Consider the following 23,635-nt stretch of genomic DNA (forward strand, 5'->3'; position numbering starts at 1 on the left):
AGACAGCATTAGTGTGCCACCTTTTCCATGCCCCGCGTGCCACGACAGGTGGCCAGCAAGCAGGGGGCTCTCAAAATAGTCTTTCCCGAAGCTCAGGCACGGTCGAGGCCGCACCGTTGGTGTTTATGAGGATACATCGCAGCGTCTTCACGGCTGTGTCAAGACAAGCGTCCGCGATACGGGTCTCTCGGGTCTCGAGAAGTAACCGTCGCGGTTCAGATAGAAGATTCGATACTGACAAACGTAATCATCTGGGAAACCCGGCTGTCTCTCCGGTGCACCCAATGGAATCAGCTAATAGCTTCATTGTGCACGTGGCACTACTCTGATTGGCCGATCAGAGCTATTTCCTTCACCGTGATGCATGATTGGAGCCCTGAGGAGTCTGAACCACAGCATGCTCTTGAAACTAGCAATTACATAGAGAGCGGCCCAGTGATAATGCGACTCCTGGAGACATGGTGGAAGTATGTGAGACGTACGCTGTTTTCTAGTCAGACATGCAGGTGAGGTCGTACGCAGAACATTTGTTCTAGCAAAACGCCCTGACTCATCGAAAAGTCACTCCGGAAAACTAGTAATCTGTGAAAGCGCGCGCCGCAAACAGCTTCAGCGCACCGTCAAGCCCTCATTATACATGACTGTTGAGGAAGCTGGCTGTGATAGGCCGCTGGCTACGGATAAGTGGCGCGTCCCGCGGGCGCATTTATTTTGGCTCTAGCTTGTCTTGAACCTCCCACTTGCTTCAATCGACCACGCACCAAGCTCCAAACGCCAGCGCGACCGCCTTCAATTCACCTTTCCTGCCGCCAGCAAACAGAGACATCGCCGGCTAGAAGCCTGTCCATCGATATCAACCGTCAAATGCACACCCTGCCTGCGTGGACTCTGCAACCTCTAAATGCGTCCTGCCCTTGACGCAACCCCCTCCATCAGTGCGAGATAGCTCTGCCGCCATGGAACGGCAGAGAAAGCGTACGTCTCCTGCACACAAGCTTGCCAGCTCCAATACTGACCAGGGTTCTTCTTCCAGGCGAGCTGCGCGAACAGAACGCGCGAGTGTGGGCTGGCGACACAGGTAGGGCCTTTCGCATGTTATCCCGACCCCTCCGCTCACATATACTGCAGATGTGTTCCCGGTCCAAGGCTCGCTCGACTCCTCTATGAAGAAAAATACCGCCTTTATCAAACGACTACGCACTGCGATCACGGCAAGCTCCCAGGGCCAATTCCTCCAAGAAGTTAGAACCCTCTCGCTCCACAAATACCTCTCCGAGATAATCTCCGCCTGCTACGAGGGTCTTTGCAAGCTCAAATCGCCAGGGGAAATCGCTGCTGGTGTCGAAATAGTCAGCGCACTGCACCAACGCTTCGGACCTGGAGAGTTCACCGGATTCATTGGCTGGCACATTGGGAGAGGGCTGAGCACACCGGACAAGGCACACCTCAAGGCGCTGGCGCAGGATGTTCGGGAGAGGGAAGAGAAGGACCGTCTAGCCCGCCAGCGCGTCTTGCTACGGGTAGCAACCGAGTTATGGCTCGTTGGGGTGTTGCGGAGTTTGGACGACGTCACCAGGCCAGAAGAAGCTGCAAAAGGCAAGGATAGCGTGAAGCTGGTAGAGAGCGCTGGAAAAACAAAGTCCTCGGCTAACGGCCCTCGGTCGGATGGCGTGGATGCGGAGCCCTTTCCTCTTGAAGTGCTCAAGGATATGCTGGGTCATGACCGGGAGCACGTCAATCTTCCTCTGGTGGTCATCTTCGTCAAGGCATTTGCATGGGATGTGCTAGGAGCCAAGACCTCCCCTGAAGGCCGCAAGACTGTTCTTGCGGACGGATCTACTACCGCACCAGGGGACAGAGAATCGGCTGCCGGAACAGACTCTGAGGACTTGACTGCTAAGGACCCACCAATCACGACGACAGAACTTCGCCAGCGTTTCAAGAACGTTCTTCTCCGTTATTTTGAGGATGTGAAGAACCACCTGGCCCGCGACCAAAAGACTCTTGTTGCTCAGGGACGTCGTAATGCAGAGGCATACGTCAAGTCTGGCGAAGTATTTGAAGATCGCCAGGCCAACTACGAGAAACAGACCAAGGCTCAGGAGAAACTTGTCGTCAATGCCCAAGTACTTGCGGACGCACTCGGTGCGGATATGCCAGATTTGAAGGAGAAAGATACTACTGCTGCTTCCGGGGATAGTTCGATTGGCCTTGTAAAAGCTGGGGATTATCTTCGTGGCCAGGGCGAAGGGCCTGGAATCTGGGAAGATGAAGAGGAACGCCGCTTCTACGAGAATGTTATCGATCTCAAGGACCGGGTACCTGGAATCCTTCTCGAGGAACCCAAGAAGAAGAAACCCGACAACGACGAGCAAGTGGGAAAGAAGATTGAGAGCAAGCCATCGGGTGTGGATCCAGAAGCTACGGAGAAACTAGATGCGACAGCGGATGCTAAGCTTGTGGATGGTGAAGACCAGTCAACGGCCATTGCAAACAAGTCAGTTGGAGCCCAGGTGGATGCAATTCTAGCACGTCTACCAGACGCCAACTCAAAAGACTTGGTCGATCAAGCGGCTGTTGATTTCTGCTTCTTGAACTCCAAAGCTTCTCGCAATAGGCTGATCAAAGCAGTACAAGACATCCCAAAGAGCCGCTCCGACATTTTGCCGCTATATTCTAGACTGGTTGCAACCCTTGGCAAATACATGCCAGATGTCTCCCAGGGACTGGTAACTTACTTGGATGACGAATTTCGCAGCCTGCAGCGGCGCAAGTCCAAGGATTTTCTTGGACAAGTCAGGACTCAGAACGTGCGCTATCTTGCAGAGTTGACAAAATTCGGCGTCGTTCCTGAGCATGTCATATTCCACTGTCTTAAGGTCAGCCTTGATGAGTTTTCGAGGATGAATATTGAGATCATATGCAATCTCCTTGAGAACTGCGGCCGCTATCTTCTTCGTAATCCGGAAACTTCGCCGCGAATGCACTCCTTTCTGGAGACCCTTCAGCGTAAGAAGGCAGCTCAGCATCTTGGCCAACAAGAGCGTATGCTCATTGAAAATGCCGTTTATTACGTCAATCCGCCCGAACGATCTGCCATCGAGCAGAAAGAGAGGACCCCATTAGAGCTATTCCTTCGCAAGCTCGCTTATCAAGATTTGAGTAGACGGACTGTCGATAAGATCGTTAAGCAGGTTCGGAAGCTTCATTGGGAAGAAGACGAGGTCGTGAACATCATCCATAAGATCTTCACCAAACCAGGCAAAATAAAGTATAGCAACATACATCTTCTTGCTGATATTCTTTCGTCTCTCCACAGATATCACCAGGAGTTCTGCATGTCGGTCATTGACGACCTTCTCGAATCAATCACTTTTGGACTGGAGCTCAACGACTTCAAATTCAACCAACGTCGCATAGCAGAAGTCAAGTATCTTGGGGAGCTATACATCTACAAAATGGTCGACACCAATCTCCTTTTTGACACTTTTTATAAGATTGCGTCTTATGGGCACGAGGGCAATACTCCGAAGCGCGGCAGCATCAACCCATTGGATCTTCCAGATGATTACTTCCGGATTCGTCTGATTTGCAACCTTCTAGAGACCTGCGGCGTGTATTTTGTGAAGGGACCATTAGCGAAGAAGTTCGAGTTCTTTTTAACGTTCTTTCAGTACTACGTTTATGGCGTCAAAGACCCGTTACCTATGGATATCGAATTTCTCGTCCAAGACGCTTACATGCTGGCCAGACCGCAATGGAAGCTTTTGACGGATCCTGAAGAAGCATCCAACGCCTTTGTCGAGATCGTCAGGCAAAATTACCAGACTGCTACAGTCGACAAGGCGGACGAAGCAGACGAACTCGACGAAGCATCCGCCTCTGATGATGAGGATGGCGCTGAGGATGACGCGGTTGACATTGCCGATGAAGATGGAGACAAAGAAGAAGAGAAGTCTTCTGAGGACGAAGATGACGATGAGCCACTGGAGCGAGTATTTGAAGATGAAGAAGAGCAAATCGTCGTCACTCGCCAGGAGGACGAGAGAGACCCGGAAGCTGACGCGGACTTCGATCGCGAGCTTGCCAAGTTGATGTCTGAGAGTCTAGACTCCCGCAAGTTCGAACGCAAAACGGTCTTCGATGTTCCACTACCGATGCGACGTGCTCGCGAGCAAGCTTCCAATACAGAGGATAGTGCAGCCGAGGCGGCGCCTGCTCCGGCACCTCCGTCCAACACTATGAAGTTTTCTCTTCTAAGCAAGCGCGGCAATCGACAACAGGTATGTCTTCACCCTACAATCTCTCGGTTCAGTGACTAATACAGCTCTAGACGCGGTCCATTGATCTGCCTTCCGACTCCAACTTCGCCATTGCAATGAAGAGCAAGCAGCAGGCAGAGAGAGAGGAGCAACAGCGTATCAAGAATCTCGTCCTGAACTACGACCTCCGAGGCACAGACGAAAATGAAAGCGACGGTGATACACCATTTTCTCATTTACTTCAGCCCAACTGCAACAGAAAACATACTGAGACATCCTCAGGCCTCGAAAAGCAGCACAACCCCTACATCCAGCCGCGCATTGACAAAGCAGGCAACAACCGGAGTAATCAGCGCGCCAGGAAACTACAGCTTAGCGATGTCGAGTGGTATGGAAACAAACGTTCCTCATCTCAGACTCCACTCTCCACTCTCAGTCAGCCTTCTCTCCCTCGAAAAAAGATCGTCGAATCAGACTCAAAGGTGTCAGGACGACGAGACTCTCTTTTACCCGACGATCAATTTCCTTCGTTGAAAGATTCTCAGTCTCAGAATCAAGTCCGTCGTCAGGCTTCGCGCCCGACTTCTCGGCGCACTTTTAGAAAGCGGGGCTGACGAGGCCATTCTTCGGCTTCATTCCAGGACTTGATGCACTATTTACTTGCATCTGCAAGCATCGATACACCTTTACACGCTGATACAACTATCTTCTACTGCTTCTAGTCGTCTCGAAGAGCGCAAGCATGCCACGGAGCCACTCGTCGAGGCACCGCGGAAGCTAGCTCAAGTCACACCCTGCCCATGTGGTCGTCACATGGCCAGGCAGATGAGCATTGCACGTTGTAGCGCGGCTCGACTCCAGAGACGGCTATTCGTGAGGTGGAATAAATATGGCGGTAAGTATGACACAGATGGAGGATCGAGGGGAGATTGCTTTAGCGGTCTGACTGCCCGAGGCAGGTCGCATGCACGAGGATGGCGTGGATGCATATTGCAATTGCATTTGGCGCAGAACTACGTCTCCCAACGGGAGGGATGTGTTGAAAATACGGGACCGAAATCATGTAGCTGACTTACCTAACTCAAGTCACTCTTTTGGGCTACATACCACTATCTGACCGTGTCGCATTTATTCCTACACCACCCTCTCACGCCCGGTGGCCTAGCGTGAATATGAAGCCACAGGCTCAACAGGTGGAATTAGGTCTCGAGGTTTGAAGGTAGCCCATTTCTGGACTAAAGATTACCGTACACCACTCTAAGCTTGCGTGCACTTTCCTAACACCGCCTGAAGTCCCCTAGTACGTATGAAGAGTTGGACAACGATAGTTTTAACGAGCCTAATAGCGCGGTGGGCCACCTCGGATGGCGTTTAGAATGTATAACTAGCCACTTTACGTTTAACAGAGCGTTGTAGCCGTGCTAAGTTTGCCGAAAGCACGATGCTTTGGCCGCATTACTTTTAAAATTATTACCCCCAAATTTATGGCTTGATCTGCGCACTGGGCCATCGGGCGTGATAGGGGGCTGAAGGTATGTGAGTTCCACGAATGCTGATCTTCAGAGGCTGAGGAACGTACAGAACAACTTCCCGCGGGTGATGACATCAGCGCTGTAACAGTCGCAGGTGCTCATCCATCCCGAACCTAATTTGCGGCTTCTACGATTGAGGTATAGTGACAGATCTGCTTGATGATTCCGCGGTATTAATAAAGAGTTGGCCAATAACGGCTGGGGGCTTTCGGAAGATCACCGTATTTTAAGCCCAAAGCAGCTGTCAAATCTCCCCGCTGTGCCGCTAAAAGGCCGCTAAAAGGCCGCTAAAGGTCCCTGCATTTGTGGACGTCACCGGTTCTTGGCATATGCCATCACTACACTGAAGGAGACAGTCAGATAAATAGACGGCCAGGCAGAGCAGGTTGCTGCTCCGCGTACCACCTGGCTTTTAGTCTGCACAGTCTGCCTATTCTGGAGCAACGAGCGTCACAGATCAGGAGCTCAACAAGCCCAATTCGAATTAAATATATCACCCCATCACCCCTTGTTTACGTATATATCCCCACCCAATCACCGCCAAGATGGGCGACTCCGAATCCACTGCCTTCCTTTCAACCCGAGCCGCACTCTCAAGCAATCCATCCTACAATCTCAGCACGCCATCCCAGCTCACCCCAAACACCCGCTCCGAAGCTGAAGCTGCCCTCACGGCGAATTCACAGGCTCAGACCGACTCAGCCGCCCCGACTACTCCTCTGCAAGACGCGGCAGCCCGCTTCGAAGCTCTCGCCGGAACCAAATCCGAATACATGGCTGCTAGCACGGACAGCGGTGTCGGAAAGACTCTGAACGAGAAGGAAGCTGCAATCGACGAGGCGAAGCTGGCGTACAGACGGACACCGGCCCGTACGAGCAGCTCGAACTACGCAGAAGCGCTAGTTGGAGCGGGGATGTCACCTGCGCCGCATACGTCGACTGTCTACGAGGAACCAGGCAGCATGTCGCCGGACTCGATTGCTGCGATGAAGGGAGTGGTGCCGTTGAAGACGGGAGTGGGCGAGGGCCAGGCGGAGGCGGTCAAGAGGGCGAGGCCGGCGGGGCTGAAGCTGGGGGATCTGGGAAGGAAGCAGAGCTGGAGCCCGGAGGACTTCAAGCACGTGTATAGTGAGAGGTTGATGGTGAAGGGGAATGAGGATCCGGGCTACTCGAGCACTGTGGAAGAGGGATAGCTGTGTCTGTGCAAGGGACATGCGATGGGTCATGCATAGGGATCTTTTCTTTGTCTCGGCCTGGTATTGAGCGAAAATGGTCCTCAGGTCTGCTTGCAGGCGGTTATGACTGACGAGATTGTTGCTAACCATCATGTCTCCTGGCGGAGCAAATGGAGTCTGAAATACAAAACGATTCACAACACTGTTACGATGACCTTCAAAGGCTATCCGCTTCCTACGTTAGGTACTTCCTCAGCACTGCTAAAGAACCTCAACAAAGTCGTAAGAGAGTCAGTCCCCCGTTAAACGCTAGTCCGAATGAAGCTAGCAGGGATCATCGCAAGCAACGTCATGGGTCAAACGCAACCTCTCAACCATCCCAGATATACTTCAGTCCAACGATCTTCAAACTTTCAGTGTCACCGCTTTTCTAATTGCAGCGCCCCCGATACGCCGCATTTTTGTCTCTGCGTTCAATGTTCGCCCGCGCATCCCGGCGGGCAGTAAGCCGCGTCGAGGGCCGGCTTTTCTCCACAAGCGTTACCCGCAACGCAGACTTCACGCATGCTGTCGTAGGCGGAGGCGTCGTAGGATTAGCAATTGCGCGAAAATTACAGGCCAGAGACGGGGCAAGCACGGTGTTAGTCGAGAAGCATGGGACCGTGGGCACCGAGACTAGTAGTCGGAACTCTGAGGTGTATATGATGTCTCTCCTTGAATATTTCCACCTCTCGTCTCCTTCATATCAGCATTGCAAAAGAGGGAGACAAAACGATGTTATTTACTGGTCTAGCGGAGATAGCTCATATTCTATTCCAGGTGATTCACGCCGGCCTCTATTATGGCGAGACGTCGCTCAAGACCAAGCTATGTTTGCGTGGGAAAGAGATGATGTATGAGCTATGCCGAAAAAACGATATTCCCCATATGAATTGTGGCAAGTGGATCGTGGCGCAAGATGAGCAGCAGATGGAAGCGCTTGAAAAAGTCCATTCTTTTGCCTCCACACTCGGCGTGCCGACTCATTTCGTATCCTCAGAAGAAGCCAAGCAGCGCGAGCCTGATGTCCGAGCCGAAGCGGGAGTTCTCGAGAGCACATCAACTGGCATCGTGGACAGCCACTCACTCATGCAGTATCTCGAAGGTGACTTCGAAGAGAACGGCGGCATGTGCGCATTCAATGCGGAAGTTATTGCAGTCGAGCCCATTCAATCTGGATCTGGAGGATGGAAAATCACGACCGTATCTGGAGGCGAGGAGTCTAGCATAACCGCCGAAACTCTCATCAATTCTGCCGGTCTTGCCGCAATTCCCATCTCCAATATGATATTACCATCGGAACGTCATCTTAAGCCATACTACGCAAAAGGATCCTACTTCTCCTACTCTTTATCCAGGCCGAAGCCATCTATTCTCGTGTATCCAGCTCCAGTCCCAGGACATGGTGGTCTGGGCACGCATTTGACTCTCGACATGGCTGGCCACATACGATTCGGTCCGGACGTTGAATGGGTCGAAAACCCGACGGATCTGCGAGTCAACGACAAGAATCTTACCGCCGCTATCGACGACATCCAGTCTTATCTTCCGGGAATTAACCGCGATGCCATAGGTCTGGATTACGCGGGCATCCGGCCGAAGCTAGGAAAGATGGGCGCCGTGGCGAGTGGGAAGGGGTTTCAAGACTTTTATATCAAGACGGAGGAAGGATTTGAGAACTTCGTGAATCTACTGGGGATAGAGAGCCCTGGGCTGACCAGTAGTTTGGCGATTGCGGAGATGGTTGAGGATTTGCTATACCGGTAAAGCTCGCATCACGTTTTAGAGACCCTTGAGGCTTCTTTTTAGTGATTGATAGTACGTGGCGAACTTCTAGAGAGGCGCATAAGAGGAGTTTCATTTCTTTTCTCGACGAACATTCTTCTTTGGTAGAGCTGCACCTGCTCCGCATATGTCGCATACTCTGCAAGATCTAATGTCTGGAAACTTCTTGTCAATCGCATCAGCTCTCTCTCAAACTTTCACTCTCACACAGTGAACTTACAGTGCCTTGCCAAAAGTCTGGGCACAGTTGCTTGCCACTATTGGAGGTCCTTCGGCGCATTTTAATTTTTTTTAGATGATGTAAAGTCTCTGTGAGCTTAAATCAGAGAAGTTTCGCACGCTGGTAGTCGGCCTCCTTGTCGCTCTCTGTAGTGCTTCAGCATCTCATTATGAATCGGCACGAGATGCAAAAGACGGCGTGCCCAAACTTGTGTCTAAGTACTATATATTAGCCCGCTCTAATTCTGTGTGCACTCTTTTGTCACTGCTTGGAGTATCTCCGTGGGTTTCAACAATCTAGGCGCGATGTCAAGTCCCGTGCAGTGAAACTTGAGCTGCCTCTTGGTTGGTTGGCCAGCTTCCTAACAACGGAGCTGCTCCAGGTTCCAGAGAGCGGGATCTAACTTTTGGAGTGATACTCAGCCAGTCGCATATCCATGTGTCTAGACTTCTGGCCTAGCACTATATCGCTTGGTCAAGGTCAAAGTGAGGTGGGGAGGCACTAGTCTGCTCCTTGTCCTCCGAACCTTCTCACCTCTCACTCTCTTCTTCATCTTCATCTCAAATACCTCCAAGCAACTGTCGGATAGTAGCGCAGCTCGCGATGAAGTTAGTCAAGGTTAGTGACCACGTCTGATCTCTGTCTAAGTGGGCGCAGACATATAACGAACCTTCAGGGCGGTAGTGGAGAGTCCGCCGACGGCAATAGGGGCCAGAAGGAGGAACCTATCGACGAGATCATCTATTCAGATCCAGCCTTCCAGGTATTCTAGCACCTTGTCCACTCATAATCAAGACCTCCGGCTCACGGCTTTATAGATCTCCAAGTTGATCAACGGAAAGATCTGAATCTCGCGCGACGGCCACGACGTTGTCACCGATGTCCACTATTTGGGAAACGAGAAAGTTGAAACGACCTTCAATAGCCTTAGTCGAGGAGGCCGATACATTGCCACCCAAGTAAGCAAACCTCTAGAGTTGTCGGTCGATAGAGCATTCTGACATTCAAATTTGGGAAAGCAGGTCTCTAACGGGCAAGGAGATGCAAGTCATGGTGACCACACGTTGCCGCCGCAAGCATACCTTTCCATTCTTTGAGCTTCCGAGAGAACTTAGAGACATGATCTACGATGTGGTGTTTGGCGACGAGGTTGACCAAGTATCTGCTCGTGACAAACGAGATGACGACTTCAACTATACCCAGACGGGGGTCCACCCACGTCAGCTGAAGAAAGATGCTCCAATTGGTGCCACAGGCTTCTTTCTCCCACGTCGTGGAAACTTTCGAGTCTTAGAAGTGAACCGCCAAATGCGGCTCGAGTTCGCACCGCTCGTCTTCCAGCGCATGTTGATGAATCTCCGGACGCTCTCTCGAATGAATAACGATCTTCAGTTAACTTGCAGCTTTCTAAAAGGGATCGGCGAATTTGGTCGTGCCAATATCCGCGGGTTTGAAATGGTCTAGTGGACGGATACGTGGGAGAAGGATGGCCCACGTTACAGTAAGGGCTTCAGGACCGGCTGGTCGGACCCAGACCTCAGCGCGGAGCTGTCCAACCTTCTCATGTCTTGCCCGAAACTCTGGTTAGTCAATGTCAAGATTCCGGAACGCAAAGGTCTCGGGTCTTCTGTACTCAAACCTGTGTACTTCGGTCGGGCGTGTGGCCTGGAATGCTTGCGCTCGCTCTTTGGCATCATTACAGACATGAGCGTGGACACCACCAATGCCCCTCTCAAGAAATGGTTGATGGAACTACAGTCGGCCAAGAGGAGTGCGGAGGGGGACGACTCTTCGGAGCTGCAAAAAAGGAGGAAAGCCTGAAAGATTGACGAGGCTGGAAGCGTCCAATGGCTCTTGCGCCTGAGCAGCAGAGATGAGCTACATGGTAGGGATGAATATTGCGGGAGTTTGAATGGGCTAATCTTTCCTGGCAAAAATTTCCAATGGAATTTCCGGAATGCTAAAGAAGATAAGTCGTTAGGGGGTGAGCCGACTGAGCTCTTCCAAATAGCTCTTACACCTGCGTATCAGACATATGGGATTCATGGCCACTGGAATGGTTGGGTTGCGGAAATCTGGGTATTTCGAAAAGGCTAAGGTCACTTAACTAAAAGTTTCACTGAATCATCTTGATCTTCTAACGGGAATTGCGTTTTGCTACGGTGATGAAGAGTGGTAGAACCTTCGATCTACCCAACTTGTTTAGCTCTACAGCCCGCAACCAGGTTTAGCCACGCTTCTGTCTCGTCCACTTTCATCTCTTCCTCTCAAATGGCACGTGCCTCCCTTAATTGGGACAGAAGTCCGTGCACACTTGAATGCTTCGGTGCACCGAAAAGAGTCAGGACAGCACGTCTAACTTTGAGCAGCGCAAAATGGAGCGGTTCAGACCTTCCGATCGATATATGTTGCCGTTTTTGAGGGTAATTTAGTAATTTTATCAGAACTTGGGAAGAGACCCTAGGAAAGGTAGGTCTTGCAAAGGCTCCGTATAGCACGCGAGCTTTACTTACCACATCTCTAGGTTCTCAGATGCTTTTCGTGGGTCCCAGTATTAGCCTAACTTCTTCAGTTGCGTTGTTGTTGCCTAATGGCTTCCAACATGGAAGCTGCTCCCTCACCTCAGAGATAGTCACGTGCTCATTAGAAGTGAAGGTGAGAATCCGGCTAGTGCGGCTCTTATCTGTCAACGCCTCGTCCTGTTCACTCTCACTCCGACATCCACTCTGGTCTTCTGCCAGGGCTCAGTCGGCATCGTTAAGATGAAGAGATTGAAGGTCAGTCAGCTCTTTGGATTGAACATGGGCAAAGTCAGAGGACTAACAAATCACCAGAGAGGGGCAGACACGCTCGAGGAGGAGAGAGGTCGATCTACGGGAGTGAACATATCGTCAAGTAAGAAGTTCAAGGTTAGTTGAAGATCTTCAACGGCCTAGCTTTACATGGCAACTCACGACTCGTTAGATCACCGAATGCCCCGATGGAAAACTCATGGTCTCCCGCGAACGCCATGATATTGTGGTGAGCCTAGGATTGGGGGGAAATGGGCGCATCCAGTCGAGTCTCAGTAGCAAGAAGAGAGCCATCGCCATCGACGTAAGATCTCTAAAGCATGTTCTGATTACTGTCAACGGAACCTAGGTCTAACCTATACTTTAGGACCAAGCCACTGAGGTGGGGTATGAAGTTCAACTCATGGTCCGAACACGCCGCCGCCAAAAGAACACCTTCCCGTTCTTCGAGCTTCCTCCGGAGCTGCGCAATATGGTCTACGGACTCCTGCTTGGGAATAGTCGGTTCTCTAGTTATACGACGCGCCTGGGAACTAACGAATTGACTCGAATTACTTCGACCGGAAATCTCGGAATCTTTCTCCCGCGTCTGCGTTTCCACCGCAGCCCTCCATTAATCAGAGTGAGCCGTCAAATGAGACTGGAGTATGGATCCTTGTTCTTCAACATCACGGAATTTGACCTTACCTCTTCTTACAGAGCCTCTACAAACTTGGAGATGGTCTGCAAATTTCTGGAAGGCATTGGCGAGATTGTAAGAGCCAATATCAAGAAGATCAAAATAGACTGGTGGATGGATGCTTGGATGACGACTCATAGCATCAAGCTAAAACACGAATTGCAGATCTATGATGGGTTCATCCAACACTTCATCAACGTGTTGTTGACATACCAGAAGCTTGAGACCCTCGAAATCCATGTTCCGAACAAGAGGGCGTTGAGCGTGTCCAAGTTCAAGAAACATCTGTTTGATTGGGCATGTGGCTTTGCCCATTTGCGCAATCTTAAGGATAAAATGGAGGGACTGACGTTGGACGTCTTCACGAAACACAAGGCTCTTCTTCAGTGGCTGGACTTGGAAGACCCCGAGCGTAGGAAGGTCGAATGAAGGGCCAAGAGCAGAGCGCTTGCACAGTCTCGAGATGAAGAACACGAAGATTTTGGTTCTTCCTGACCAGGAGCTGATGAGCGCTTCTTCAGGTTAGATCTTGGAAGCAGGGAAGGCGGGTGTGCCACACGGTCAGGTTATGAGACTGACAGAACCTGCTCTAGATTAGCGGGGCGAGGATAGAAACTCAATGAAAATACGGGTTTCTCACGAGCTTGTGATATGGAGAGATGGCGTGAAGCCTTGAATGATGTTCTCGTGCATGAAGTATCTTGATCTAATTTTGATATGCAAGGGGCTAATGCAAGATCTAAGTAGTCGTCTTAGGGCGTGAGAAAGGTGGCACACTTAAATGCATCGTCGTTCGTATACGTGTGAATGCCACTGCTTGCTCTAGTACCTTGTCAAATTTCGAAGGGGGTCTAAGGTCGTTGTATTGGTTTGCGCGCAAAGTTGTCAAGCTGGCCCAAACGGCGTTGTCGGGAACGAAGGTCTATAAAAGCGAACAGATCTGAGAGGGAGAGGAAGAATTGGGCTTGGCGCTACGTCACTGCCCAGCCCTATGAACAGGTGTGCAGGCGCCCCATTTCCTGCCGTCGAACCGCTTTCAGGGAAAAGCGTCTGACCACCAAATCCCTGTGCAGCTCCTTATATTCATCCACAGCCGTCCGCGCTGCATCGTGGCACTGACCTACTACCCCGCCAATCGATATTTGACCCGACTCGCTCTACCAGCCCGCGGTATCAAAGCCTAGCTAACATGTCTGGGAGCGCCGCCGACAGCGAGCCTCATGGCCTCAAAGGAAAGTTTGGCCACTTGCGCGATAAGCTCAAGGACACCCATCTTCACGATGTCAAAGTCAAGGCGACTCATATGAAGCATAAGATTGGCAAGTTCGGCAACCTGGTCAATCCGAATCATCGTCACGACGAAAAGCATGAGCAGGAGACGGATGAGAAGAGAAGTAGGGTTTGTGAGAACCACCGCTTCAACTCATTTGCGCCTGAGAGGGACGGAAACTTGATCAAGTGGTATGTCGATGGTAGAGACTACTTTTGGGTAAGTGCCATGGGTCACGTGAGCAATGCGCCTTTCAGAGACTGATGTCGACCAGGCCGTCTCAGTTGCGTTAGAGAGGGCCAAAGAAACTATCTACATAGAGGACTGGTGGCTGTCCCCAGAGCTTGTACGTTGTTCATGATTCTCCCGTGGTAAAAGCTTCTGATAGCCTAGTTCCTCCGTCGTCCCCCTTTCTACAACCAAGAATGGCGTCTTGATAGACTTTTAAAGAAGAAAGCGGAAGAAGGCGTCAAGATCTACATCATAGTGTACAAAGAGGTATGTGCCTAGAGTATCTCGACCGCTCGTTCTTCGAACTTAAGCATGACTAGGTCTCGGCGGCTCTCACCTGCAACAGCCAGCACACGAAGAAGGCCATTATGAATCTTTGCCCTGTGGGTACTCCTGGATATGGCAACATCAATTTGATGAGGCATCCCGATCACAATGTGCTCGAGAATGCTGGTGACATGACCTTCTACTGGGTAAGTCCTCACCTGTCTTGCCGTTTGTCTGTATTGACGTGAGACTAGGCTCATCACGAGAAATTCCTCGTAATAGACTATAATTTGGCGTTCATTGGCGGTCTGGACCTTTGCTATGGGCGCTGGGATTACAGACAACACCCTTTGGCCGACGTGCATCCTTCTGGTGTGCAGAATGAGATCTTCCCGGGCCAAGACTTCAACAACAACCGCATCATGGACTTCCAAAACGTCGAAGACTGGAAATCTAATCAACTCAGCAAAGCCGAATACGGTCGTATGCCGTGGCACGACGTCGCTATGGGCGTCATTGGGCCGTGCGTCCTCGACATCGCCGAACACTTTGTCCTCCGCTGGAACTTCTGCAAGCGTGATAAATACAAACGCGATGGCCGCTATGATTGGTTGACTCTAGAAGGACGAGAAGGCGCGGACGAAGATCTCATCGGCGTACAACGACCAAAGTTCCCGGTAGGAGAATACATACATCATCCCTTGAGCCTAGTCAGCACGAAGAATCTTCGAAACCGGGGTACTGTACACGCACAGGTCGTGCGAAGCAGTGCGGACTGGAGTAGCGGGATTCTTCCTGCGGAACATAGTATCCAGACTGCGTACTGCGACACCATCCGCAACGCGCAACACTATGTGTACATTGAGAACCAATTTTTCAGTAGGTGTATCTTGACCTCACTGGTAGAGTAATCCTAACAAGTGTTAGTCACTGCGACTGGAGAAGAGCAGACCCCTGTACACAACCAAATCGGACGTGCCATCGTCGACGCCTGCGTCAGCGCTGGCCGCGAAGGTCGCAAATTCCGGGTGATCATAGTGATTCCGGCTATCCCAGGCTTTGCTGGTGATCTGCGCGAAAGCGCTGCCACAGGTACGCGAGCCATCATGGACTACCAGTACAAAAGTATATGCCGTGGAGAGCATAGCATTTTCGGTCAGATCAAGGCTCAAGGCGTGAATCCCGAGGAACACGTCTTTGTATTCAATTTGCGTTCCTACGATCGACTCAATGTTACCGCCAAGCTCAAGGCACAGGAAGAAAAGTCAGGAATGAAGTACTCCGAACTTCAACGCGCAGAGGCAGACGAGATCACGGCACCTGCTGATGCTGGACCTGAAGCAAAAGAAGCCGCGGCCGAGAAGAGGCGGCAATTTATGGATGAATCTGTCGACGTGGGCAAAGGCGATGAAGGCGGAATCATCGATGCGGACTCGATAGCTGATAACGCCATGCTGAACGACAAGTTGGTCAGCACCGAAGAATGGGATGGTGAGCCAGAAGATGAGAAAGAGAATTTCTTCCAAGAGGAACTGTATATCCATGCGAAGGTTTGCATCGTAGACGACAGGACCGTTATTTGTGGAAGCTCGAACATTAATGATCGCGTAAGTGCAAACACCAACTTCATGTTGTCACAAAATTCCAGTTAATTAATCCCTTTAGTCACAACTCGGCTACCACGACTCCGAACTCAGTATAGTCATGAACGATACAGACTATATCGAGAGTACAATGGACGGCGTCGCCTTCAAAGCCGGACGGCACGCCGCAACTCTTCGCCGAAATCTCTGGCGTGAGCATTTGGGCTTGCTCCCAGCTCAAAGCCTCGATGCCTCGGATGATCCAAACGCACAGCCTCCGGGCGACTCGCCCAATGACAACTACGAAGGGGCTGAGTACGAGTTCGTGGCAGATCCGCTTTCTGACCGGGTGTGGGAGATGTGGACTGGGAATGCCTCCACGAACACCAGTGTATTCCGCGATCTCTTCCATGCCGATCCTGATGACACCATCTTGACGTTTGAGGACTACGATAAATTCACGCCCAATCCGAAGGGTGACAAGGAACACAAGCAGGGTCATTTGTATGACAAAACCCGTCCAGTGGCAGAAGTGCGGAAGGAACTAGACAGGATTAAAGGCCATTTGGTATGGATGCCTATGAAGTTTTTGCAGAATGCAGATATGGCCGAAAAAGGCTTAACGCTCAATGCCTACACTGAGAGTATCTACACGTAGACATCCGGAAGGAGGGTATGCATAGACTGCTGGAGTTGAAAGCGAGGGTAGGCGTCGTAAGGCAAATGGCAAGGGCTGGTAAGTCTCTGGAGCTTTTTCTGTGTGAAGGCTGGATGACATTCCGAACTCAGTGTTTCTTCTCCTGAGGACCTCGATATTCGTAGCATTAGATCTATTCTAATCGACTTTGAGGATCCTCACATTCAAGCTTCGAGGGATCGAAAATACGAGCACATGATCCCTATCTGAGGCTATTCAGTAAACCTGGCCAAGGAACGTACCTCAGAAGGCATTACACGCAACCGCCTTCTTGAAAGAAAGGTAGGGGTCGAGCTAAGTCACTCGATCGCCAAGCGAGTCGCCCAAGTGAGCTTGAGCCACTGATTCGAGCCAACCCTCCACCCCGGCACGATCTCATCAATTCTTCTTGGCAAAATCATCTGATACATCTAAACATATTGCCATAGGCTCTAGCCTGCCCGGAAACAGAGTAAAATCACGCAGAAACATTCATAAATGAGTGGTACTGTGTCTATGAACAAAGGGGTTCACCGCAAATACGGGTAGAGCGGCACGATCCGTTGGCATATAAGCTCGCCGTCTATCCACATCTGATCAAGCAAACCAAAGGACTTCACTGTCCCATGTCAGCAGGAAAGCCCTACGAAAGACATACTTGCTGGTTCAAACACCGTTCTACAGATTTGCTTACATCTCAACTTACTCTCTTCGATGCTGGCATTACTGACTCTTCGAGACTTTCCAACCGAAATATACGACAGAGCATCATTCAGCACCTGGGTCAAGTTGGGTTCGTGTTTTGAGGTATAGATTACATTGCCATCACAGTTCTTTGAATCGTCGTTGCGCAATTTGCCAAAGATGGCTTATCTCGTTCCCCAATTCATGCTTCCTATCACTCATAAGCTTTTTTCTGGCACTGACTGACTGTTCTATTTCTACCAAAATATGTTTCATCATTGTCGCCCTAGCTTGAATTTACTAACAGTATTAGTTCTAAGATGGGTCGCGTTTTCAAACTTGCCCGTATTCAGATGTTCATCCCCGGACCCCGGATTTTCACTCCATCCCCACCCCCACCCCCACCTCTACCGCACCTCCACAGATGGAAATTAAAGGCTTCACCGAGCGTTCACCGAAATGGAAGAGTACTTGATTTGAAATCCCTAACGAATAATTAGGAGAAGCCGGGACTCGGGATGGCCATCACTCAATCGAGACCTGGAAAGCCACTGCAAGGATGAAGGAATCCAATACCGCTACCCCGGATCCTGAGAATGTGCTCAGTGAAGACTTGTTCCCCAGATACACAGCCTAGTGTCTCGCTAATCCCGCAGATTCGATATAAGCGAGTTCGCCATGAGCCCTGATGTCTCCAGCACACTTTGCACACGTCCAAGGATGCCGTGGAGGTACGTACCTTGCCGACGGAATACATACGGAAACGTCTGTCGGTATTCTGGGAATCCCTTAGCTTGGCATCAGATCGCTCTCATATAGGACGCTAGAGGTTGCCAACCGTTCTGTCGGGATTCCAAGAGATAATCCATCAACCCGATTGAATATTATTCACCCTCCGCCCTTCATCACTTAGTCGTGTTCAGACGACATGGAGGAGAAGCCATCTTCCCTCGAGCCCTCGCATACTGAGAAGACGACCGATGAGACGAGCAACGAAAGCATCCGCTCAGATGACGACTTCAACTTTACCTTCGGAAAATTCCTAGCTATACTTGTACGTCCCCATCGTTCATGACATATTGAAGCTCGGTGCTAATTGAGCATAGTCGTTCCAACTAGGGTACTTTGCGGACCTCCTCGTCTTGACTGGCACATCTGCCGTTCTCTCTGTTATCAACCGCGATATCGGTAGGTGCTTAGGTCATTGAGTAGATTAATTTAGGTGCTGACAGCGGCTAGGCCCGTCCGCAAGTTACTCCTGGATCGCTACGTCGCAGATCGTAGGCGCTGCAGCTCTGGCACCCGTCTGTGGACGTTTCGGCGACATCTTTGGTCGGCGAAATATTCTTTTCGTGGGAAACGTTTTCGGCATTATCGGGGCCATTGTGGCGGCCACGTCGAAAGATGTCAATACCATGATTGCAGGAGGCACATTCTTGGGGATGGCTAATGCCATGCATCAGGTATGAAGATAGCTCATAGCTCTAGGAATGGAAAATGACTTGACTTACCAACGTACAGGTAGCCTGGGCGTGCTTAGGAGAGGTTGTTCCGAAACGCTCTCGAGGATTTGCCTTTGGCTTCTTCGAGTCTAGCATTGCATGTGGAACTGTAATTGGCCCACTTATCGGTATGGTACGGCTCTAACCATCGTGGAAGCATAGGACTGATAAGCTGTAGGCTGGGGGTTCGTTCAGAACGGGTCATGGCGACCGCTCTTCTGGCTCACATTTGCGCTCAACGCTACCGCCTTGATCTTGGTCTTCTTCTTCTATCATCCAATTAATCAGTATATTGTAAGCATTTGCTATCTGTTGACAAGATCACCCAATTAATGATATCGTTATGTAGCACGAAGAAGGAAAGACAACCATCGATCAGCTCAAGGAGACGGACTTCATCGGAACGTTCTTGTACATTGCAGGAATCGTGCTATTTCTCTGGGGCATCTCGGTCGGAGGTTCACTCTACGCATGGTTAGCAATTTCTTCCCTGACCAATGTAGCCATGCTCTACTCTAACCCAAATTTACAGGAAGTCCGCCGGCGCCTTGGCTCCACTGCTCATCGGTTTCTTCCTCGTGGTCGCGATGGGCTTCTACGAAGCGTACGGAAGGATCCACTGGCCTATCTTTCCGCCTATCATCTTCCGTAACGTTCGTGGCGTCACTGTGATCCTCGCGGGAGTCTTCATATACGGGATCCTATTTTACGGAACCGCCGTCATCTGGCCACAGCAAGTCGTCGCTCTCTACGCAAAGTCCAACATGCAAAACGGGTGGTATTCAACCGCGTCTGGCTTCGGAGGCCTCTGCACGAGTCCGATATACGGCTGGTCGATGCGCAAGTTCGGCCATGTACGGTGGCAGCTCACTTTCATCATCGCTGCCCTCTCGCTGCTGTCCGGATGCCAGGCTACCGTGACGCCAGAGAGTCACGTCGCGTCAACGGCTCTCGTCTTCCTTGTCTACTCCTTCGTTGCCGGCACTTCCATCCTGACCGCCGCTATGGTGCAGCTCAACGTCGAGCACGAGTTCATCGGTGTCGCGACCGGCGTCATGATCTGCGTCCGCACCGTTGGAGGCGCCGTCGGCTCCACCATCTACGTCTCCATCCTGCAGAACAAACTCACGGACAACATCCCCAAAGACGTTGGCATGCCGCTGGCGCTAGGTGGTGTCCCCCCAGCGAATATCCCCGCGGTCATCGAGGCATTGACGTCTGGCAACGTGGCGAGCCCGGCACTCTCAACAGTGAAGCCTCAGACGCTGATGCTAGCTGTGGCAGGGCTGAAGCAAGCCTTTGCGAGCTCGTTCAAGATCGTGTACCTAACCACCATCGCATTCGGCGCGGTGGGAGTCGTGATTGTGGCGTTTGCGTCGGATGTGGATCACCTGATGACGCGGAAGATTGAGATTAGGCTCGAGGAGGGCGCGATCATTCATGGGCATACGGATACGGGGGCTGGGCACATTATTCGGCATCAAGAGAAGAAATTAGAGGAGGCTTGAACTGAGAGTAATAAGAAAGTTTAGACGGTAGTGTTATATCTACTAGTTAATCATGAATGAAACATGCGGGTCATCCTCTAAACGAAGAATGCATATCATTAGTGACAGTTCAGATTTAGGACGCCTAGAAATGACATTAACACTATATTCATCTTGAAACACTCGGACGGCCTTCAAATCGTTCCGTGCATCTGCAGTGTAAAAGGTTCATTGTCCTTGTCTGAATCATGAAGTCAAAACCGCGCTCACCACTGACGCCCAAGGACACACCCAGATTTAGGACGCCTGGAAATGACATCGTTGATCTATTTATCTTGAAAGGCCCGGACGGCCTTCACATAGTTTCGCACATACGCAACGCGAAAGGTTTACTCTCCTGATTTGAAGCTTGAAGCCAAAGCCACACTCACCGCTAGTCTCCAAGGACACCTCCAGATTTAAAAAGCCTGGAAATGACATCGTTACATAAATCATTATAAAACCCTTGGACAGCCTTCACATTGTTTTGTACATACGCAACGTGAAAGGTGTACCAACCTGGTTTGAAGCTTGAAGTTAAAATTACACTCATCACCAATCCGTAAGGAAACCTCCAGATTTAGGACGCCTACAATATGGCATTGGTGCTCTATTCATCTTAATACACTCGGGCGGTTTACAAATCATTTTGTGCGTCTGCAGTATGAGACGTATATCGACCTGGTATAAAACTTGGAGTCAAAACCACACTCACCACTAAGTCTTGAGGACACCTCCAGATTTAGGACACCTGGAACATGACATCAATATACTCGTAACAGCAAAGGTCTCAAAGGGTCATCACATAATTTCAAACGTCCGCAGTATCATAGTCAATCAGTCTCAATTTGTACTCTGCAGTCTACATAAAGAAAAGAAGCCAAAAAGCCAGAACATGTCGCCGGGCTACGTGCCATATAGCCACCCCTTTAGGCCCAATTAGGCGCCCACACCCCACTCAAACGCACACTCTCCCGCCCCCGCTCTCCCCCCCACCCCCTACCACCTTTCCCGTGGATCATTGTTCAATTGCACCACAAGCCAATCAATCGTGGCCTCATCGGCCCTAAGTTCCTGAATCTCCGGCTGGTCCTGCTCGTGCCTGCAGTACCTTATGCAACGCGCAAGGGGGGACTTGTCGTCCTTTTTCCGTAGCCTTAGGTGCTTCAAGAGGGGGAAACGCCCCGCCTCCAGCAGGATTTCGGCCATGTTGGACGGGAAGTCGGTCAACTTCTTGTCCCCCTTTGCGCGCACGTACCGCACGCACACGGCCAGGTCCGAGTCGTCGTCCTCCGCGGGCGCCGGGTAGTCATAGAGCAGTTTTGAGAACGTTAGCGCCTCCATGTCGGCCTTCATCTTGGCCCCTTCGGTCTTCGGCTCCCGCCTTGGGGCATTTGGGTCTACAGTGCGCTTGTTGTATTTGCGCTTCGTGGTGCCGTTCGCGGGAATCGGTGATGATTTGTTGGAATTTGAGGACACTGGGGAGACGGGTTTGGCCTTCTTTTCGGCTGGCACGGTAGGCTCGGGGTCACGCTCTGGTGACTTTCTCTTCAAACTTCCACTAGGTCCGGGGGTCGGAGTCGTCACTGGAGCAGCAGGGGGTGTCTCTATTCGGGCCCTCTTGGGAGAAGTTGCATCCGAATCAGCCGCTGTCCTCTTTCGCTTGCTGCTTTCGTCAGGAAGGGGCGATGGTGGGATTGGGACAGTAGATTTCTGGCCATGTACGGAATCAGGCTGACCGGTTGGAGAGGGTGCTGGGTAGCCCCTGGCAGGTACCGGAGCCAACGATGCAGCTGGGACGGTGGACTTCTGGCCAGGTACAGAATCGGACTGGCGGGTCGGAGAGGATGTTGAGGCGCCCTCCGCAGGTGTCGTTGGCAATGCTGAAGCTGGAGCAGTGGAGTTCTGGCTAGGTACAGAATCGGACTGACCACTGGGAGAGGATGCTGAAGCTTGCTCGGTAGGTACTGCAGGGAACAAACGCGCCCTCGATGCACGGGAGGAACGGCCAACACTCCGATAAGAAGCGTAGGATGGATCTTGGAACGTGTCCTCCCAGTAGACTGTTCCCAATTTCGGCGGTAAACCATACCAGGTGAGTCGATGTTTATTGCTGAGCCAGAAGAGCCCGTCCGTCAAGATCTTCATTCGACTCTGAGATGTATTCTTGAACGTCCAGCCAAGATAGTGCCCAAGATCGAAGACATCGTTGACAGCTTGCTTCTCTCGATACGTCTCAGGGTCTACCGAACCATAGTCGTCGTGAAAGGATGATGCTCTCACCACATCAGGGTTTTTACGTTTCCTTCGGGCTTCAAGCTTAGTTATGAAATCAAAGAAAGCGATTTCTACCTCCACAATAGGCGTCTCGGCTGCGAGCAGAGCTCGGTCAATCGGGGTGCCGTCTGCATGCTCCAGTCCGTATCCTTTGGTCGGAGTATCTTCATTGCGATTCTGATCTTGCTTGTGCTGAGTATCAGTGCGTGCGTTAGAATTCGCGAGCAAAGAAGACTTTTTGGCATTGTCCTCTGCCGACGTAGTGAAGGCCGGTCCTTTGTATTGGTATAGCTGATGCGCCGGTATAACGCGGCGGCGGCGAGAGGCTGTCGTAGCGGAGGAAGTCGCTGGAACCGAAGAGGCAGGATTGGCAGGGCTATTCGGATTTTGCTGCTGGTGCGTAGGAACTCCGGTGCTAGAGCTCGCTGTATAGGCCGAATTCGCTGGAGTAGAGGTCGTCGCTGGAGCAGAGGTCGTCGCTGGAGCAGAGGTCGTCGCTGGAGCAGAGGTCGTCGCTGGAGCAGAGGTCGTCGCTGGAGCAGAGGTCGTCGCTGGAGTAGAGGTCATCGCTGGAGCAAGACCGGTCGCTGGAGTGGACGAAGTCATTGGAAGGAGCGGAGTCGCTGGAACGGGGGAGTAGGCATTCATGGCTGGAGAACTCGGATTTCGCTGCTGTTGCGCAAGAACACGGACTCCAGAGACCGCTGGAGCAGACGGTTTCGCTGGAACAGAAGTCGTCGCTGGAGTAGGGCCGGTCGCTGGAGCTGAAGAGTTTGCGGACATGGCTGATAACGGGCAAGAAGGGAAGCCTGGAAAGAAGGCACAAGGATACGGAAGAGAGCAGCAGTGAGTACGGCTAGCTCAGTCGGTGCAGAACAGCGTCGAATGGTGCTGGTGTGCGGTAAGGAAGAGGAAGACGTCGTGGACGCGGACGGCGAAGAAGTAGGCTGTTGTCGACGGATGGGCTATTGTCGTGGAGTGGTCTATTGTGTCAATAGCGCAGGTTAAAGGTGAAGCGGCAGAATCACCTGCACCGGTGCGATGCCACGATGCTTAGCGAGACCTCTCCACCCACCGTCACAGCTGCGCTCTGATGTTCATGGGCTGGCGCTTGATGGCTGTGCTCTGATGCTCG

General features: G+C 51.4%; 8 protein-coding genes across 8 annotated transcripts; 7 read left to right on the top strand and 1 right to left on the bottom strand.

The window, feature by feature from the left end:
- Positions 1 to 956: 956 nt before the first annotated feature.
- BDZ99DRAFT_513291 (ARM repeat-containing protein) lies at positions 957 to 4,876 on the top strand (the record flags this gene model as incomplete). Its single annotated transcript, XM_033724703.1, has 4 exons — positions 957 to 975; positions 1,034 to 1,078; positions 1,129 to 4,283; positions 4,334 to 4,876. 4 exons carry the CDS (start codon positions 957 to 959, stop codon positions 4,874 to 4,876), a joined length of 3,762 nt encoding a protein of 1,253 aa, XP_033583993.1.
- Positions 4,877 to 5,888: 1,012 nt separating this feature from the next.
- On the top strand, positions 5,889 to 7,349 carry BDZ99DRAFT_456828 (uncharacterized protein). The gene has a single exon (XM_033718542.1). It carries the CDS (start codon positions 6,340 to 6,342, stop codon positions 6,985 to 6,987), a length of 648 nt encoding a protein of 215 aa, XP_033583994.1. The 5' UTR covers positions 5,889 to 6,339; the 3' UTR covers positions 6,988 to 7,349.
- An 8-nt stretch (positions 7,350 to 7,357) lies between these two features.
- Positions 7,358 to 9,265, top strand: BDZ99DRAFT_456829 (FAD dependent oxidoreductase). The gene is made up of 2 exons (XM_033718543.1): positions 7,358 to 7,664; positions 7,789 to 9,265. The coding sequence occupies exons 1-2, from the start codon at positions 7,446 to 7,448 to the stop codon at positions 8,773 to 8,775; spliced, it is 1,206 nt and encodes a 401-aa protein (XP_033583995.1). The 5' UTR covers positions 7,358 to 7,445; the 3' UTR covers positions 8,776 to 9,265.
- Positions 9,266 to 9,892: 627 nt separating this feature from the next.
- On the top strand, positions 9,893 to 11,112 carry BDZ99DRAFT_564841 (uncharacterized protein; the record flags this gene model as incomplete). Its single annotated transcript, XM_033727402.1, has 3 exons — positions 9,893 to 9,972; positions 10,036 to 10,461; positions 10,516 to 11,112. 3 exons carry the CDS (start codon positions 9,893 to 9,895, stop codon positions 10,832 to 10,834), a joined length of 825 nt encoding a protein of 274 aa, XP_033583996.1. The 3' UTR covers positions 10,835 to 11,112.
- A 910-nt stretch (positions 11,113 to 12,022) lies between these two features.
- BDZ99DRAFT_7677 (uncharacterized protein) lies at positions 12,023 to 13,114 on the top strand. The gene has a single exon (XM_033728888.1). The coding sequence runs from the start codon at positions 12,209 to 12,211 to the stop codon at positions 12,911 to 12,913; it is 705 nt and encodes a 234-aa protein (XP_033583997.1). The 5' UTR covers positions 12,023 to 12,208; the 3' UTR covers positions 12,914 to 13,114.
- A 559-nt stretch (positions 13,115 to 13,673) lies between these two features.
- BDZ99DRAFT_374752 (phospholipase-like protein PldA) lies at positions 13,674 to 16,493 on the top strand (the record flags this gene model as incomplete). The annotated part of the gene is made up of 7 exons (XM_033714938.1): positions 13,674 to 13,973; positions 14,029 to 14,100; positions 14,148 to 14,252; positions 14,306 to 14,458; positions 14,507 to 15,131; positions 15,180 to 15,859; positions 15,918 to 16,493. 7 exons carry the CDS (start codon positions 13,674 to 13,676, stop codon positions 16,491 to 16,493), a joined length of 2,511 nt encoding a protein of 836 aa, XP_033583998.1.
- Positions 16,494 to 17,939: 1,446 nt separating this feature from the next.
- Positions 17,940 to 20,277, top strand: BDZ99DRAFT_430837 (trichothecene efflux pump). Its single transcript, XM_033717264.1, has 7 exons — positions 17,940 to 18,249; positions 18,302 to 18,383; positions 18,435 to 18,658; positions 18,717 to 18,825; positions 18,876 to 18,991; positions 19,047 to 19,171; positions 19,230 to 20,277. Exons 1-7 carry the CDS (start codon positions 18,124 to 18,126, stop codon positions 20,203 to 20,205), a joined length of 1,758 nt encoding a protein of 585 aa, XP_033583999.1. The 5' UTR covers positions 17,940 to 18,123; the 3' UTR covers positions 20,206 to 20,277.
- A 945-nt stretch (positions 20,278 to 21,222) lies between these two features.
- Positions 21,223 to 23,283, bottom strand: BDZ99DRAFT_470100 (uncharacterized protein; the record flags this gene model as incomplete). The annotated part of the gene is made up of 1 exon (XM_033721609.1): positions 21,223 to 23,283. One exon carries the CDS (start codon positions 23,281 to 23,283, stop codon positions 21,223 to 21,225), a length of 2,061 nt encoding a protein of 686 aa, XP_033584000.1.
- Between the last annotated feature and the right edge of the window lie 352 nt (positions 23,284 to 23,635).

This window comes from Mytilinidion resinicola (genome assembly GCF_010093595.1).
Source record: "Mytilinidion resinicola strain CBS 304.34 unplaced genomic scaffold BDZ99scaffold_1, whole genome shotgun sequence".
NCBI lineage: Eukaryota > Fungi > Ascomycota > Dothideomycetes > Mytilinidiales > Mytilinidiaceae > Mytilinidion > Mytilinidion resinicola.